Genomic DNA, 19,508 nt, shown 5'->3' on the forward strand with positions numbered 1-19,508 from the left:
TTTACAGAAATAAAAAAATAATTTAATTAACATAATCTAACCAACAGATAAACATCACAAATAGGTTGAGTCCTGTCGGAGTGGCAGAAAGAGACTAAGCAGTTTATCTGGTCCAGCTTTTATAGAACTGGAAAACACAGGTGAGCTGCCTTAGCTGTCCATCCCCATCTAGTTAGAATAAAACAAAATACTTTAACCTAAAATAATCCTTTATGTAATCATATACATTCTAAGTAAATTGTCCTTTCATTTTGGATTTCTTCCTCAACAATGTTACAAAATATCCTCACTTTCAGGAGCTCTCCTTGACCAGCACGTATTTTATCAGACGCATGGAGCCTCGTTTCCCTCTCCATGATGTACTGTAGCGTCCCATCCTCTTTCTTTGACCCCTCCAGCTCACCACCAGCAGGATAGAGCAACAGCAGCTCAGCAGCACTGTGATACAAATGGCCACAGCAACCAGCAAGGTGTCAGCAGCCACATACCACCCATGTCCGAGGCCTGGTAGGGTGTCATCTCCACTGGCTCCCTCGTTGCTTACTGTGTGGTTCCTCCCATGGTTGCCCTTGGTCTCATTTAGATACAGCTTGCTGCTTTCTGTGTAGCTTATAAGAGCTGCAGAAGTTGGAGGGCTGCTGGCCAACTGAGAGAAAGTGGCGGTGGGATGACGGGTAGGGGTGGATACTGGGGATTGTGGACTTGTGGTAGAAAAAGCAGACAGAATCTTGGAATTGTAATGGCCCAGAGTGCTAACTGTGGTGAATGAAGGAGATGGAGTAATGCTATCTGGAAGAGAAGTGGTGGAGACAACTGCGGCTGTTGTTTGTGCATACTTTTTTGAAGATGGGGGAGTTTTTTCAGTGGAAGGCACAGCAGTCGTAGTTGTGGAAACTGCTAAAGGCTGACCGGTGCTCTGCAGTGCTGTGGTGGCAATGACAGACGCCTCTGTGGGGGCATGAACTCTGCCAGCTGTAGTGGAGGGTTTAACGGGCGGAGGCGGATGAATAAATTGGCGCTTGTCTGACAGCAATGGCTCTGAGGCGTTATTGCGGCTGTAGTGGTGGGGTAACACACGCACGTTAGAGGTGAAGTATTTTCCAAACACCAACAGATCAGGATCCACACCTAGAATACGAAAAAATGTGCTTGTTTGTTTGCTTTTCATGTTTTTGCTGGTGTTTTTATCTAAACGTTTAATAGCGAGTGATTTTTTTTGTTATTCCAAAATAAGTGACAACTACAAATGCTATGCATCTTTTGCAAGAAAAGCAAAGCTGGAAGCAAAACGATTTTCAGATAATTTACTTCACTGAAGTTGGGAATCTCCTATGCAACATGCTAAAATCAGAAGAAGAAATATTAGAAATATTTGATTCTCAGTCGTATATATTTGCTTTGCCGCTGGTGGGGATCGTTTTAACTACTATTGGTCACTTGGATAAATATTTTATCGACTGATCAATCATATTTTTTACATAGTACTATGCAAAAGTTCCAAACAACTCATGTCTTTACATTTTTTTTAAAGTAAGTGAAGTAGGTGCAACAGTTTACCTACATGTAAACCTACATGGAAATGCAGTATACAAGGTAAAAACAGTGGTTGTACAAGTCTAACAAAAGTCAGTATTTGATATAATGACTTTTATTCTCCATTACAGCCTGAACTCTCTGAGTGAGCTTTCTTGTAATTTCTTTAAGCAGTCTTCAGCAATAGTTCTCCAGACTTCTTGAAGGACATTCAAAGCTCTTCTTTGGGTGTTGGCTGCCTTTAGTTCTGTTCTTTGTCAAGATGATCCCACCCTGCTTCAGTGACATTAAGGTTGGGGGCTCTGGGGAAGGCCAATGCATGACTAAAAGTGTTCCACTGTACACTTTATTGTCCAGGTATACATCGACTGCATTAGGCAGTGAGTTTGGGATCATTTTCATGCAAAAAAATTAAATCATTGCCAATAAGATACTTTCCAGATGGCATTGCATGATGGATCAAAAATCTGACTGTACTTTTTTTATTTACACCATCATGTCCATGTTTTGCTGTAGACACCCGCTGCTGTACCTCTCTCCAGGGGTGTAATTTCCAGGAGGGTTATGACCCCCTCAATGATCAGACCCAACCAATATACCCCCCCCCCCCAATAAAATTATGAATTATCTTGCATAAATAGACTGTTGATTTTCTTTATTACCAGCAAAATAGTCGCATGTTTAATCATCTGGGAATTTACCCAGATTTATTTATTTATTTAGACGGAGATCTTGACCCCCCCATGTTCAGCGCAAAGTTACACCGATGCCTCTCTCAAACATGTTATGTGTGTTTGCCAGAGGCTGATATTAACAAGGTGCTAAAGATACAATTTAAAATTGGGGGGAGGTTTGTATTGTTTTTTATACTTGAATGTTAAGAGCCTTAACACACAGACACACACAAAGTTATATGAAAATAGTCAGGAACAAATGAGTGAAAAGCAGCCACTGTCCAAAGAAAAAAAAATTGAAAGGGCTTCAGAAAGCCTGGAGAACTATTGCTCAAGACCACTTGACTTCCAAATTCCAAGGAAGTCTGACTCCTTGGAAGCAAAATACACAAAATCAGGGGTGACTCAAGACTTTTACACAGTACTGTATGCAGAATTTGAACCATCTATAGTTATAGACATTTACTGTAAGATATAGTATTTTGAAATTGTTATTTCAAATTTACATCTAATCCCTAAGAATCTAACAGGATCTAAAAGGATTTGATATGCACAGTATTCATATCATTAAAAGAACAGAAGTCCACCTCTACCAGACACTAAAGCGACCTACCCTTTGTGATATTGTAGAGAACAACGTTGTCTCTGTGACTCAGAATGCAGCTCCCCAGAGTCGGACAGTGGAGGTGAAAGCAGTTCAAGATTTCTTGAGTGGTATCATAGTGGAATATAGCCAGATTACAGGAAACTATGAGAAAAGACAGAAAGAGGATTAATCAGGAGTAAAAGAAGAGAAAACCAGTGATGATCGTATAACTCACAGTTTCTGGTAAGGCAACAGGTGCGGCTGCATTTCAGCGCGGTCTCTTCTTGATAATGCTTCAAAAGCTGCGCCCCTCTCCTCTGAGATTCCTCAATATCGATGAAAATCCCCGGGAACCGTCTAATCCAGCAGTTCTTATAATAGGAGGTCGGTGAGCACCTCGACTCAACGCGACACACCAGAGTGAAAACCGCCAGCAAACCCCATGCGGCGTTCATTGCGCATATTGTAAATCACACCATGTTAGATTGCAATCAAGACAAAGCCTCGACATATTTGGGAGCTGATTACTTGGAGTTGACAGGCATGAAATGGGGCCAGTGCTTTGGTTTTACTGGTGCCAGCTGTGTCACAACTACGCACCTACAGGAGGTGGAGACCCAGCCGTGCGTAAGGTGTCCAGGGCTGTGCCACGTGTGAGTGCACTAGGCTGCTTGACCAACATAATGGGATCAACTTACTTTACAAATAAAATCAACAAATGTTGATATTCAAATGTTCAAATTATGTGAATTTACACTGTGGCCATAAATACGTTTCATAATCTGCATTCGTTTTCCAGTGTTATCAAAGAAAAGGCCACAATGTGATGTGTTTTCTGTTTAGTCATATATCTGAGCGCATTTCCATAATTGTCGCAATCTGGTTTAACCCAGAAGAACCCACGCCCCTTTACGCATTGAGAAAAGTTCCTGTTAACGTTTCAACGCTAGCTGTGTCCCAATTCAGGGTCTGCACGCTTGAAGCACGCGCACTACGCGTACGAGAAGTGCGGAAGTGAGAGGCTTGTGAAATGGGACGGTATACTCTTCGTCGCGCTGTTCAGGTTGCCTAGCAACCATGATACTAACCGTGAGACACGTTACATACAGCTTTGTTTGACAGAAATGAAGGAGAAAAATGTTTTGTTAGTCATTCATTTTTGTCATGACATCACTTTGATTAGTTGAGTATCTGAGGCTGAGACCACTGGACTGGAAAACATGATAGTTGGGCTTCATTTCTGTGCTGAACAGTCATGTAAGATTAGTTAGTAAATAACAATTAGTTAATGTTGTTCATGTTCACTAAAGCCATCTCACTGTGGTAATGTAAATATAATATGGCCAATATTATATTATTGTCAGATTATTATGATATACATATATATATATATATATATATATATATATATATATATATATATATATATATATATATATATATATATATATATATATATATATATATACACACACACACACACACACACACACACACATATATATATATATATATATATATATATATATATATATATATACATATATGTATATATATATATATATATATATATACATATATGTATATATATACATATATACATATATGTATATATATCTGGAAGAAGGAACACGAGAAGCTGGAGAAATACCAAGGGCTCAGAGAAGAGCTCGAGAGGATGTGGAGGGTGAAGGTAACGGTGGTCCCCGTGGTAATCGGAGCACTAGGTGCGGTGACTCCCAAGCTAGGCGAGTGGCTCCAGCAGATCCCGGGAAAAACATCGGAGATCTCTGTCCAGAAGAGCGCAGTCCTGGGAACAGCTAAGATACTGCGCAGGACCCTCAAGCTCCCAGGCCTCTGGTAGAGGACCCGAGCTTGAAGGATAAACCGCCCGCAGGGGCGTGCTGGGTGTTTTTTTTTTTATATATATATATATAGGCTCCAGCTCCCTGTTACCATGGACTGGATAAGAAGTTGTAAGTGCGAGTTCACATATTAATAAAGTCACATGAGCATCGGAGTATGATGTGTAAGGTTTCTTACAATACAAAATATGGCGCCTTGAAATACTACATTTGTGATTTGCTTCTACACTTCTTCTTACACCGATTCTAACCTACCAAGTTAAATCAAACTAACAAAGTGTAATGTTGCCAAAACACCACTAGATGGCAATCGTCACTACTGTTAACAACATCTGTGTCTCTACTACATTAAAAAAGTGTATTCTCTGCGCTTGCTGTAGTAGTTCTTTTTTTTTAAAATATAAAATATCGGATGCATACGTGGATGTGATTAAAACTGTGAGCATGTAGTGACACTGCCCACCAAAAAACCCACTAAGAGAAAGTAAAATGTTGTTACACATTTATGTTGATAACTAATTCATGATTTTGGTCAGCTATTTAGCAAAAATAGCTGAAATTATTTTTTACTTTAGCCTCTTAAATGTGATGATTTGCTTACACAATCCTCTCTACATTAACAATCAGAGAAAATTAACGACCAACAGGTTAATCAGTCATTTTAATCTGCACCCTTAAATACTTACTTTTTGGTTTCCGGGGCCTCACTGGAGCAAAAGCACTGCCATCTGCAATTAGTTTTGACTTTCTTCAGCATGAGGCTGTTCATCCACTATAGAACAGTATGGTGCTCATCAACAACACCTTCCAAAAGTAAACTGATTTACTATGCACACTTTAAACTTTCAATATATTTATTTTATCACCTTTCCAGTGTGCACACAACATACTGGGAAAGCTGTAAAAAGCTGTCAAAGGAAAGTCTCTCTGACAGCTCTGTCAAATCCTGCACATTTTATAATTCTCCTAAACACGTTTATGCAGCGTGTAGCAGTTAGTGGAAATACTGCAAAACCAGCGAGGACTTATGTAAGAAACACTTGTATTTTCATGTGACACCTCAGGGCAAGTTACAGATGCAGACAACTTCGATAATCGGCTTACAAGTCCAAATCTGGTTCAAGTTAGCAGTGTTATTATGTGCCTTTTGTTGCAGTCAGACAGTTTTCAATCAAAAAACAGTAAGACAAGAAACATTCAACATCAAACAAAGTGAATACAAGTTCTTTTAAATCGTTTTAGCCACCTGTCAACGTAACTCTGTTAAGAGAAGGTTGTGGCACTGTACATAATCGCAAAACATTGGCACAAAAAAACAGTGATTTTTTTTCTTTCGGATGTGCAAATAAGGGATTCTCAGTATACTTTTATTATTTTTCCCATTTTTATATATATTTATATTTAAGTCACTAGATGGCACCCTGAGGCAGCCAGACTTCTCTGTCACAAACATCCCCTGCACATGCATGTGTGTAAAAGAATCTAAATTAAAAACAAGCGCTAGTAAAAATGAGATGGAAAAAAACACCACCAATTACAACTCTCTCATGCAGGTCTTCTTAGCTATGTTTGGCTCCTTTGGCATAGAAACCACAGTGTACACAGTGGTCCTCCTCTTCACACACAGCCAGTTTCAACTTCCACAGTCCCAAATCTAACTCTTGTTCAGCAGTAGTTGTGTTCCTGCACAAACCGTCACAGCCTGTGCTTCTCCAGGCTCCCGACCGCCTCGTATGAATTCATCTTGTAGAGGAAGTAGTCTATTGTTTAGTGTTGTTGCTCACCGGTGTGCTACAATGGGTCTAGAACTGGTAAGTTCAGAGTGAGAGGCCGTGTCAGTCTTTGACTAGCCTGTAAATATGATGCTGCGCTCCGTGCTCGCTAGTGGACACCTCGAAGACGTAGGCTATGCACAGCAGGGTTTCCAGTGTGTCCCTGTTAGTCACCACCTGTAGACAAACACAAACTGGTGTCATATTGTGAAGCTTCGTTTGTCGTGTTTTTACTTACAATGTAAATTTACCCACAGTTTGGACAACACCGATTTTTATAGCTTCTTCTTCTTTTTTTATTTTTTTTGTGGTTCTGGCAGAGCCGTGGCTTTCTGCTACATCACTAATGAAGTGAGCCTGCCAGCTAGTTTAGGCAGGCAACTCGAGCTCCACTGCGTCATACCCACGTAACATGCCTCCCTCTTCTCACGCCGATACCGAATACACCCTCCCAATTTGGCAGTTGATTTAAGCAGTAAAGTTTCCCAATGCTCACTTGGACATCACATTGCCACCAGTTCCCTTCATCAGTGCTCGCCGTTTCAACCTCTCCACCAGCCCAGCATCAACCTTTAGGCTGTGGGGATGGTGGATAGGGCGTATTTACTTATCGCTTCCCAGTTTTAAATGTAGCACATTCATGTGGAGTGATGAGCTTAGAGCCTAGACACCTAACCCTAACTAGTCTCCCTGGCCGGTTCATTAGTTAAATATACTGACTAATTACTGACACATACACACTAATAATGAGTAACTGGACACACAATCCCTTGGCTGAAATGGTGCTATTCTATACATAAGGCTGATATGTATCTAAAGTACTGCTTGGCATTCATGGAAAGGCAACATGCATAACATGACAGGAAAAAAAACTCCTTATGTTTAACAACGTTGCACTGAAAGCAACTTTTGTCACATCATTGTGCTCAGCCCTGCAGCATTGTCTGTGTGTATTGTCATCTATATGTATGTGAACATCTGTGTATGAGACGTTTGTGGTTCATATGAGCTAAATAACTCCATTGAGAAGCCTAATGACATGCTGCCATGTAGTCATCAGTGTGGGCTCAATATGGTCATTGTGCCTTTGCTAGGAGTGTAGGAATGGAGCCTCCAATAGAAGAAACACATTTTTAAAAACCCTGTCTTTTAGGCCCCTCTGGTTACTATGACAATACACCCCACTATCCACTGAGGAGCACACCGGCTCATTCAGAAAAGTCCAACTAGAAGGCATAAAATTAAAATGGTTCCAGCTGTTTCTGGTCTGTCATGGTTAACCAATTGAAATGCCACAGCAGTACTTAGCTGAAGACCACGGATTTCCTGTTTCACACCGGCTACAAAGCAGGGTGAAGTCTACAAAAAGAACTCTAAATTTGAGATATATATATATATATATATATATATATATATGTGTGTGTGTAGAGTTTTTGTCAATAGCCTTTTTTCCAATGACAATAAGACCATGACTGAATATTCTGGAGAGATGAGATCCAACTAATTAAGTTGTATAGAAAGGTGGGACAAATTTGGAAGTTATCCAATCAGAACTAATCACCTATGGTTAGACATGCACATTTTATCTGCCCCCAGTAACAGTAGACCTTTTTATTTATTTATTTATTTTGGTTGGGGGGGGGGGGGGGGGGGGGGGGGGTGTAACAGTTGCTTCCAAGCTCCTTGTTTCTCACGAAAACATGACAAAATGTCAATGCTTGGGAGAAAGATAAGAATAGAAACAGGTTGCATTTGATATTGAAAATAAGACCCTTAAAAGAAGACTGACTGTGTGGACCAAAACTTTTACACTTTATACTTTAGTCAGCTGGATAATCGCTTGATTTGATTTATTCAACTAAAACTAGACTAAAACAAAAAGAATTTAGATGCCTAAATTACGACTCAAACAAAACCAAAATTTATTTTCTGTTGTTGCATATTTGTAATTAGTTAGCAAGTGAATCCAGGGTGAAGTAGTGTGGAAATATATGATTTTATGAAAACAAGTGATTATAGTTTTGTATTCTCCATTAGTATTTACTAGTTGGCTAAACTGTTTATTTTGAGTCTAGTTTCTGAGTTGTGATGTGAAATACTTCGACCCCACTCTGCTGCTCATAATTTGAGTCCAAACTATATGATATCAGTGCAGCTTAAGAGAAGAAGCTTATTTCTTGTCATTAACAGCCTGGGGAAAGGTAAGCTGCAGTTTTATACGTACTACACAGATTTGAAAGTTGGTACCTGTAAGATAGTGAAGTTTTCCAGTACGCTGTTCATCATGTACTTCTCCGGCAGGTGTTTAAGCTTGTGGATAAAGTTGATCATGTATTCGCACAACGGAGAGCGGTGGATCCGAAACACATAGCGTCCATTTTCGAAACGCGCGTACTCCGTCTAGGGGAACAGACACATACGAGTGAAGTTTAATATCTGCGAACATATATCACACTGAAAGAGAATTTAAAAATGTATGGATGAAATGTGAAATCTGTTGCAAAAACGCAGGGATACATAGGCCACTGAAACTCAAATGGATGCATTGGATATGAACGTCTAGGTCTACTGTATGTGATAAGCAGTATTGTTTGTAATATAATATACCTAATGCGGCATATGGCATGCCAGATATGACAATAAACATATTTCTTGTGACAACCGTAATCAAATAATGAAGCCATTAAATATCATCATGTGGCCGATTGAGGCAGATGGCTCTACCTAGGGATATGTGTGTATGTGCTTATATTGTACAATCCATCAGCAGCGAGTGGGGGCGGGGCAGCTATTGTGTACGGTTAACGGGAAACATAACAGTTATTCATATTGGGGAAATTTGTGAATCGCGTCAGTTTACAGACCACAGATCAGCAGTAACTGACTGGAATCTGCGGTGGGGGTTATTCACTCCCCAGTGTGATAAGTGTGGCTTTTGATGTGGTCATGACCTCTTTATGTCGTAACATCACTCTTCCATCATTCAATCGGTGACGCAAACTTCCTGAATTGGAGCCAAATATATACGTTACTGCCGATAAATGGGAAAAGTGGAAGGTGTCAGTTTTGTAAAGCAGCTAAACTAAAAAATGATACTTACAGGAAAAAAATGGCTGACTAATAAATGTTGCTTAAAAATTAAGTGGTCACATTTTGTAATGTATTAATTTAATATTCATATCTCACCAACAAAAAAATTGAATCACTGATGACTAAAAATATTCCTCCAGCTGAATCTAGTTTTGGATGAAATTCACATCTTCTCAATAAGAACATTTTTAATAGCGATTAAAATCTTTCAAACATAACTATCTTATTTAACAAAAAAGCTGCAAATTTAATTTTTCTCAGTCCTGACTAGCATGTAGAGATATCCCAGTCTGTTGCTGGGTACATTTCCAGAGTGACAGCAGCTAGAATTACAGGTTATATGACGTTTATTGGTCCGACAAGAGTTTTTTTCATAAACAATTCTCATAAAAGGAACAGCTATAAAATCATAAAATGTCATTTCTGCTCATGTCATAAATATTTCAAAGGGCCTCTTTAATAAACTCTGAAGACGGCATTGCTCCGAGCCAAGAAGTTAGCCACATCTGTTAGATAACATCTCTACTGGGACCCCAAACAAATAAGAGGAAGCCTGACTCTTTGCCCAATGGGCACATTTGGATGAATAGGCTGGAAAAAGTAAGAAAAACAAATTGTGCCGAAAACATATGCAAAATAGTGCAAAAATTCCATTAACATGGCAGCATAAGTGTATATACTCTAATAAAAGATGACATAACAAATGACACTTGACACCTTCCAGTATCGCATTCTTACCTCAACTTTCTCCACCACCTGTTTGCCAAAGGAACAGACCTTGGTGGATGAGGTGATAATCATGTTCTCAGAGCTCTCGTACTGGCTGGACACACCATAAAAGAAGCTGCTGTCATCCTGCAGGTTTACACTAAGGTCCGCCTGGAAGGAAGAAAGAGATAATGTGTTAATATATACTTGGCCAAAGGGAACCATGGTGATTAAAACAGCTTGGTGGTGTATAAAGACCTACAAACCTCAGCCCCTTTAAATGGAGATGTGTGCACTACCCATGCACCACACTGCACATTCACATACTTGAGGATAAACAGTTCATACAGCTCTGTAATCTACAAATTTCCACACCTATGGATCTCTGCGTCAAAGGTGCTCCGGCTCAACAAAGCTTGAGAGGTAACCTTGGTAAGCCAAGAAGTGCTTACAGGACAGATCCTCATTTACCCAAGTCGAATCCAGCCTAAAGATTGCCAAGATGTACCGCCTAGCTCCCCTCTCATCTCTTCATCACCCCGTTCATCTTCATGGCTCATATAATTCCTCTGCCTCACTGTATGTATAAGCGTGCAAGATGATTTTGCATTCCAGTGGCATTGTGTTCACTCTACTTACAAGAAGCGTCCACTGGATTTATCTTGGACTTGTAGTGTTTCTAATCAAAAATCACAAAATCTATATAACATGTAGCAGCCCGAGGCAAGACGATAAGTTGCATAGATTGTGAAAAAGAAACTATTTTGACATCTGTCATAAGCAAGAACCAAAAGTGCTGGAATGCTGAAACGTTTCTATGAGAAGAATATGGCCTCACAAGTTCAAAGGCAGCTTAGATTCAACTTTCTTTATTCTCAGATGAAGCAGCTTCACCCACCTCTAATCCCCCCACTGGCTCAAGTTTGAACTGAGGTGAGCATAATCAGATTTTGGATCAGACTGAGGTGACGCCTCTTCTGTCAGACAGCTGAGCTGCTTTACCTTTTCCCCTGTCGGGCTCTTGTCTCCTAATGGGCCATTGAGACACAGCTCAGCCTCCTCTCATCTCTTCATCACCCCGTTCATCTTCATCCCTGGCTCATGTAATTCCTCTATTTGTCTTCATCCCTGGGGCCTAGTGACCCTCCTCAAACTGCCATTCCCTGCTTCCCTAACAGCCTGCGAGGGAATTCATCCAATTACAATCAGCAGCGTGCAATTGGCTGATTAGATCATGGTGGGCAGGCTGGCTGTGTAACAATTTAGCAGAGCCAGCTCAAATCAGATTCCCTCTGCACTTCAAAGGCGTGAGACAATCCGTTAGGACAGGGCCACGGGCGCCGAGGGGGTGAAGGAGAGGAAGATGGGGAGAGGAGCAGGGCAGAGAGTGGCCGACAGGGAGGTTTGCTGGAAATTCAATCTAGAATACCATAGCTTTGGAGACGGGTCAGCCGCCTGTCACCATCACCATGCCAACCTGCGCCTCAGCACACCCCGAAGTCACAACCTGCTATGTGGCTATATGACTGCAGTGATACCAAATAGCCTCTTTCCAGCTTTTACAATGGCTTAAATAAGGTTATCATATTTTCAGATGTGTTAAGGATTTCATTTTGCTTATTCTCATGGCCAAGAGCGTCTTTTCTGGGGGTTTCTCCACTGTAGCTGTTGAAATACCCAGCTGTTTTTGCAGCATTTCTGGGTTTTGTCATGGATGCCTTGAGAATTGGAGGACCCCCTTGGGACATGATAAAATGAACAGGCTTGGGGGGGGGGGGGGACAGTGTTATGAGCTTGTTTTCCTCTAGCAAGTTGGATATGTCATAACTGTTGACTCCACCAGGCTCTGACATGAATCAAGAGAGTAATATTTCACTGGTGACTTGTTGGGTTAATGCCACCCAGCATTTCTCCTGCTATCCCTATCTCTTGTTCACACCTTCTGTGTCTCTATTTCTACCTCCTGCCCGTTATTGCTGTCTTGCTCTCTTTTCTTTCAGTGATATATGGCGAGGCTACTCATCCCCTTCTTCCCCTCGCCCCCGATTCAAATGCCACAGCTCGACCAGCTGCTCTTCCCAACCCTGGAGTAAACTACTTCCAATATGGTGCCACTCACCAATGTCTTTTATCTGTCTACAATAAATAATATGTAAGTCAAGCATGTGAGAAGGGTAATGGCATACATACGAAGCCATCTGGTGGAATCGGATGCAAGGCGGCACTTTGAACCTGACATTCAGCATCTTTGGAGGCGTCACACAGCAGCAGTTAACGCTTTAATATACCATGTCACCTTGACATGGCCATATTTTTGTGTGAAACGATTCAGTAATTTGTTAAAGCAGTAAGATTTGACTGTTTTTAGTTACTTCAGCCTCCATTCTGCCTCAGCCATCAACATGCAAGCAACACAGCAAAGTGGTGAAAGTATACACAAGGCTGTATGAAACCTATGGCTGTTTACAACGCTTCTCCTCAAACGTACTTTCAACTCATTTTAAGCTTAAAGGTAATTCCACCCCACCCCAACGTGTCAGATTCGGCAACTGTTGGATGCCGATCTGTTTATTGAACATCAGTGGGAAACACTGAGCACTGCCGTCTGTCTCAGACAGCAAAACCTCTGCTTTGGATGTGTTTGTCACATAGATTTAACCCCACACAACCCTTCACACACTAAAATAATGCATAAGCCTTAACTGTCTGCCCATAGCCAAGTTATATATTGTTGTTGGATTCTTATAAACTCACTAAGTCTTACTGGTAAATAGACCGATTGTTTTATCTACTCTACACTGTCGTCATTTACCACATTTTTTTCTATTTTCCTATCTTGGATGAATCCACTGGAGGGCAACTTGGAGTTCAGCATCTTGTACAATAATACTTTGACTGGAGTAACCAGGGAACCAGTGATTGAACCACCAACCTTTAGGTTAGCAGATGACCTGCTCTATCACAGCCACTGGCAAAGAGGCTGTCCATCCTTGATTTTCTGTCATTTATTTACTTCAGAGTTGGTCCTTTTAAAAGTGTTTTTATTTGATATTATGTGGAGAAGTGAGGCAAATACTAAAGCAACATGGCCAGAGAAACAAATCAAAAGAATGAACAAAGTCAATGTCTGTGTCTCTTGCTCTCTTTCTCCCTTCTTTGTCCCATTTTTATGTCCTCAACTTGGAGTTTCCTCAGATTTCCAGTGGATAATCGGGAATCACACTACCATCTATTCGTCTGCTTGTATCTTATGCTGACTTTGTTATCATGCTTTATTCCCTAAATCACTCTCAATGTGTGATGGTGGGGGTAATGAGAGTGATTCGTTGTTGTCTGTGTGTGTGTGTGTGTGTGTGTGTGTGTGTGTGTGTGTGTGTGTGTGTGTGTGTGTGTATGCACTTTTGGTGGGGCTTATCTATAAATAAGAATATAAGGAGGGGGTATGAGGGTTGGTCAGTCTAATAGTGCAGAGACAGGTGTCTCGGATCACATTTCTCCTAGTGAAAGATCAGGCCTGCCACTCTCCCCAAGGTTCCTGTCACACACACACATTCACACACTCACATACACACACATCACAAGCAAATATACAAATACGCACAAGGCAAATGCATGTTGGACAGCAAGGCCTTCTTTGCTGGCATATAAACCACCAATCGGGTCAGGGAGCCATGACTTTCCATTCATTCTAGCCCTAAATCACACTTAAGTTCATTTAACTCCAATGCTTAAGCTATCTCAACACAGTTAACACCGCAAGGCCATTAACAGCCAACAGGTGGTACAAAACATTAACAAGAGCATTCACTGTACTCTCACTTCACCTTCTTGACTTCAGGAGGATTATATGATGATGTATAAAACATGCCACACACAGCTATCATACTGGGCTTTATATGGAGTAAAAAATTACAGTGGAGGTTTTCATCTGAAATTAGTTTGAGATAAACGAAGTGAGCTTAGAAGGAAGAAACAAGGGAAGATCATATAAAACTATTAAGAGATTAAAAAAAAACAAATGCAGAGAAATGTTTTACCCAGAACTTGACGAGAAAGAAAGCGTTGGGTGGCCCCTTGTCAAACAGCTCTTTCAGGCCCCCTTTCTTCTCTGGGAACTTGTCATAGATCTGCCTGATGTCCACCGACTCCAGATAGGGGTCGCTGTAGCTCGGATTGGACTGGCCGATATGCACAAACAGGTGCTTGTTGAACTGGAGAAACAAAAGTGCATATCAGGAAATGAACGCATCCAGAAATGGCAAATGTTTCATTTGCTGAATGCCGAGCTCTGTTGGCTGCTATCTGACATCTGTTATAAGAAGCCAGCCGCTACATTTGATCGCCTTCATTGTGATATCCCATCACCTGTCTCAAGGGTCCCACCCTTTTTCTTTCCACTTGCAACATTCCTGATCATCTGATGTGTTGTGTGTATTCTTTGAGATCATCTCATGATCTTTTTTTAGTTGCAGTCACACTTGGATAGTTCAATGCAGTTTTCAATTGCCAGATTAGCTTTTAACATCGGCTTTTGCCATAAAATAAAATCAAAAGTAGCAGAAAAGTTACTTATTGCCTTCAGAATTTGTAGCTTTACTTTTGTTTATAGGACAAAAATATTTCCTAATCAAGGTATAAGGACCACTGTCAGATGTAAATGAAGTGAGCAGGATTTTTTTATTTATTCATTTTCATTTTTTAAGAGTAAGCCTTTGTTTCAACTATGGTAATAATAACGCTAACTAAACCACTGATGGATCCACTTTACTTACAGTCTCCGGGTCTTGAGGTTGCTCTAGGAAGGCGGAGAACTCCAGCATTCGCAGCTTGGAGCTGGCAATACTTCGACCCTGCCAAGGGGGGGCACCAGGAGACATGGACAGCCCCTGTGTGTTATCATAAACTGCAGAAGGAAAGGCCGCAACCATGTGAACGTGTCGTTTGACTGTGACTTGAGTAAAAGTTGATAATGCAGCAAAATTGCTGCGATTTGTGTGAGCATTATGCAAGCTCTTTATGATGAGCTGGGTTGTCTCGGCACTTTGCTGACACGACAGCCTTCTGTCAACACCCACCTGTTATCGGGGCAGGGCCAGACGCTTGCATGGCATAGCTCTGTTGGGAAAAGGGCTTAATGCTGGAGAGAAGAGACAGACAAGAGAGGGGGAGAGACATTATGCACCGTCTTGGCCTCATGACCCCTTCTCATTTACTAATTGGAGCACCTGACCTCTAAAGACGCAGGAGCTAGAGTGGTATGCTGAATGTCAGGCAGCTGAAGACTTTTCTTTATAATTGCACTGATGTGTTTTCATTTGCTTTGAGATGAATTCCCCAGGTGAAATTTATCTGATGGTTAATAAACTTATAGCATGAGAAACTAATGATAGACAGCAACTACTTACTCTTCATGGCTTCCTGGCTGTGCTGGAAGTGCCCCGTGCCAAAACTTACAAAACAGAAAGAAGGGAAAGTACATTAAATTGTTGCATCATACCAGTAATCCTCATACTGAGGTGCTTATTATGTATTCAAGATGTAAGCCTGAGCTGACAAGTGCTTCTTAAAAGAAATCAAGCTTCCTTATTCACAATTGAAAGGTAAAAATTGTAAGCAGACAATCTGAATTCACCAAATAACTCGCCTACCAGAATATGATATACATGTACGAGTATATGATTTTTAAAACATTTGGATTAAACCCACAGAATCCTTGATGGATTCTGTGCTACTGCTCAGGGTTTTAGGAAGACGTGAAGACTCACCCCACCACTAGTGGGGTAAGCTGGCCGAGACAGGCCCTGGAGAGCCATCTTGTTCTGGAAGGCTGTGGGCGATATGATCTGGGCTGATGACATGGTGGCCATGCTCTGGAGGGCCTTGTCTTTGGCAGCCTGATCCTACAGAGACAGAAGACGAGAGAGCACGAGTAAGATTAAACAGACAGTAGAAAGCAAAAGGACAGCACTCATCAGACTCCATTTAAGTCTGCGTCCTACTTCTCCACTAACACAAGCAGAGCCCTAAAAGGGGAAATGAAAGGCAGAGGCCAGCTTGCATCATCGGTGAATCCCTGCCAGTCAGAGAGCTGCAGAGAAGGTGATATTACAGTCAAGGACCTTTAGGTCAAGAGTTAAGTTTATTGCTTTGGCAGGGGCAAGCCAGTGATGACAACTAGCTTCTGTTAGAGGTCATACTTTAAGTCACTGCAGGCAACGGGGTGATATGTTGATATATGTTGTACATATATTTATTAGTTTCAGGTTGGCCATTCTTGTATTTTGCTCGTTTGTGTTGTTGTGTTTGCACATCTCTGTTGCTTGTGGGGCTCGCACACAAGAATTTCACTCGCATGTGCTGTGCCAGTGTGCCTGCACATGTGATGTGACAATAAAAAGTGATTTGATTTGATTTGATTTGCTTACCATAACAATCCCAGAACTGGTAAATTCTAATGTCACAAAAAGGATTTTTTAAAAAGAGATAAAGGACAAAATGTTTAAACTATGAGGAATACTGTAAAGTGATATCGCTCTTGTTTTTGAATCCACTCCTTCAGCAGTCCGCAGACCACAGAGGACTACAAGCACTTGCCGCCAAGCCCAAATGGGCAAGGCCACGGGGTGCATTCTTCTTCCCAGAACTGGCTAACACAAGGGCATAGCTGAAATATGGGGGGTACATGTGGCAGGGATCTCAGTTACACCAAAGACGCATTTAAAAAAGGCCTGTCACAGGGGCCAACCCTGTGACCAGCGCAGAGCCCTGCCAGCTGAACCCTCGTGGCTACCATCCAAGGCGAGGAAGAGTCCTGTTGCCTGCTGTGACTGCGACTATGCGAGCGCATGCGGATGAGAAATGCAAACTGAGAAAGTACTGGGGGGACAGGGATGTGTAAATGCTCAGCGTACCACTCGGAACACTTTTATTGTGGCACTTAATAAATGTAATACCTGGCAGTAATAATGCAGGGATTCATATATTTCCTGAAAACTGTGTTTGGATCATCATATTCACAGGCGTGCACAGAAAGCCTCGGGCTTTGGGGAAACATGTTCACATTTCACTGAAATGTGCCAGCATCGCATTTAAAACCGGCACCAATTAGAGGGTGCAATTAAGATAGCTGGTCATTTGTGTATTTGTTTTAAAGGAATGTGAACGACAGCGCTTTTTTCTTCAGTATGAAAGAAAATAATATAGGGTAATTATATTTTCACCCCTTTTCCATCTGTTACTGCTCAAGCTGATTAATATCACCGCATTAACGGCACCTCAGTTCTGATACTTTGGTCTGATTATAGCCTGAAGTCAAATCTAGCAGTAATAGTGATAATAACAACATCTTGAATAGTCAAAAGCATTTTGAGAATGTATAAAAATAGTTTGACTCACGTAGCGTACCTTCAGCTTCACCTGGATCTCCCTGGCCTTCCGTCGAGCTAGAACCTGGATATGACTAGACACCTGGAAAGCACAGACAACAAAAACAACTGAATGTAATAAACCACAAAAACGGTCTGTTTACATGGTTTTCCCACTGGTCGAGCTTCCTCGCACAGTTTAAAAGACAAAGGCAGGTGAACTGGAAACTCTGGCCAAAGGTGTACATGTTTGACCGCGTGGCAACTACGAGCTATTCTTTTTCTAATCCACGGACGATCAGCAACTTTAAAAAACGGTGTTAATTTAAACCTAAGGTCAACTAATATTAATTACTATTACATGTCCAGTAGTCGGAGACAAACATTATCATCCATCTGAAGTTGTTTTCAAGCCACATGTGCATCACTATAAGTGATCCCTTTCACGTTGTCACTGTTATTTGATACCTGTTATTTGATAGGAAATGTATGGTATATCCAGGGGTTAAATTAGGATTTATGAGATTTATGGTTTATGAGAAAAGTGAACCATTGTCCACTGAGTTTAGTGCCTAGGAGTTTATTAAAGTAGTTACTTTTTTCTTCTGGGATACTCAGAGTTGCAAAGACTGTTCCTGGGAAGATTTGTTGCAGCTAAAATTTTATGTGTTATTTTTCAGTCCTGTTTTCTCTTGGTGTGTTTAAAAAAATGTATTTATGTACAGTGCTTTCTGGTTAAACAGCCTTTTAAATGAGGAACACTGAAATCTGTAAAGCCCGGTGAAAAGTATCAACATTTATTTTCTTTTTCCGGGAATTCTGACATTCCAGGTGTGCATATAAAGAAAAGATACCACTTAGCAAAAGTGGTATCTAAAGTAAACCTATAGGCTGAACATAGATTTCTTAACCACCTGTCTGTTGCCTTATTTTTTATATACTTAAATGATTAGATAGGTTTCATACTCACAGCAATATCACTTTTGCAAATGATACTGCATTTATGGTGCAAAACTGAAATTCCTTCAGTAATTGAACACTTTTAAAGAATAATGATTCTCTAGAGGAAATAATAATAATAATAATAATTAAAACTTAGCTACAGTTGTGATGGATCAATCCTGAGCACAATCCATGTTTTCCCAATGATCTCACTGTAGGAACTGAATACATGCGTAGCACAGCTGTCTGATGTGCACAAAAAAACCCCCCCAAAAAACCACACAGTTTGGATATGTAAGACCAAAATGAAACCCCAGAGGACAAATGTGCCACTTACTCAAATTGTGCACAGCTCCTTTTCTCACTTTGGAGATAGAATTAGCTATTATTAATCTCTGGCTCTCCTCCACAGTGTGTCTTTTGTCCTGTCTTCCCCCCTTTCACCACCAAATGGTGGCAGCAGATGGCTGTCCCTCTCTGATTCTGGTTGTTCCTGTTAAAATGATTTTTCCCTTCCCACTGTCACCAAGTGCTTGCTCATAGGGGGTCATCTGATTACTGGGGTTTTCTCTATACTATTTTAGGGTCTTTACCATATGAAGCATCTTGAGGTGACTGTTGTTGTATTTTGATGCTACATAAAGAAATTGGATTTAACTGAATTGTTTAACCTGCTGCTGTGTGTTACTGAAGTCAAAGAAAAAAGAAGTTTTGATCTGTCTGCGGTGGTGCATGAGACAGTGTCTAAAAGCAGATCTCAAGAGTTGGATGTATGTTTGTAACGCAGAGCTTTGGTGTGCGTAGCTGCTTTAACAACAATGTGGTATAAATGCTTTGCATTTTGGGCCTCTGCCACATGGAGATGCTTACATGGATTCAAATGTTTTATTCCCTTCATTCACTAATAAACAAAAACTATAAAACAAGAAAAAAAACAGTGATAGACATGTAACTGAAATGTATATACTTTAATA

At 40.8% G+C, this 19,508-nt stretch overlaps 2 protein-coding genes across 2 annotated transcripts in view; both read right to left on the bottom strand.

The window, feature by feature from the left end:
- Positions 1 to 3,550, bottom strand: mansc4 (MANSC domain containing 4). The gene is made up of 3 exons (XM_026175319.1): positions 3,029 to 3,550; positions 2,821 to 2,955; positions 1 to 1,128 (listed from the first exon to the last, which is right to left on the bottom strand). Exons 1-3 carry the CDS (start codon positions 3,246 to 3,248, stop codon positions 293 to 295), a joined length of 1,191 nt encoding a protein of 396 aa, XP_026031104.1. The 5' UTR covers positions 3,249 to 3,550; the 3' UTR covers positions 1 to 292.
- A 1,948-nt stretch (positions 3,551 to 5,498) lies between these two features.
- tead4 (TEA domain transcription factor 4) overlaps positions 5,499 to 19,508 on the bottom strand; it is a gene marked incomplete at its 5' end in the record, with an annotated part of 36,056 nt that continues 22,046 nt past the window's right edge. Inside the window, 9 exons of the mRNA XM_026172254.1 lie at positions 5,499 to 6,607; positions 8,678 to 8,830; positions 10,259 to 10,399; positions 14,266 to 14,439; positions 15,001 to 15,131; positions 15,304 to 15,365; positions 15,634 to 15,677; positions 15,994 to 16,128; positions 17,633 to 17,695. Coding sequence (XP_026028039.1) covers positions 6,494 to 6,607; positions 8,678 to 8,830; positions 10,259 to 10,399; positions 14,266 to 14,439; positions 15,001 to 15,131; positions 15,304 to 15,365; positions 15,634 to 15,677; positions 15,994 to 16,128; positions 17,633 to 17,695 — 1,017 coding nt within the window. The remainder of the gene's footprint in view (positions 6,608 to 8,677; positions 8,831 to 10,258; positions 10,400 to 14,265; positions 14,440 to 15,000; positions 15,132 to 15,303; positions 15,366 to 15,633; positions 15,678 to 15,993; positions 16,129 to 17,632; positions 17,696 to 19,508) is intronic.

This window comes from Astatotilapia calliptera, chromosome 7, assembly GCF_900246225.1.
Source record: "Astatotilapia calliptera chromosome 7, fAstCal1.2, whole genome shotgun sequence".
Lineage (NCBI taxonomy): Eukaryota > Metazoa > Chordata > Actinopteri > Cichliformes > Cichlidae > Astatotilapia > Astatotilapia calliptera.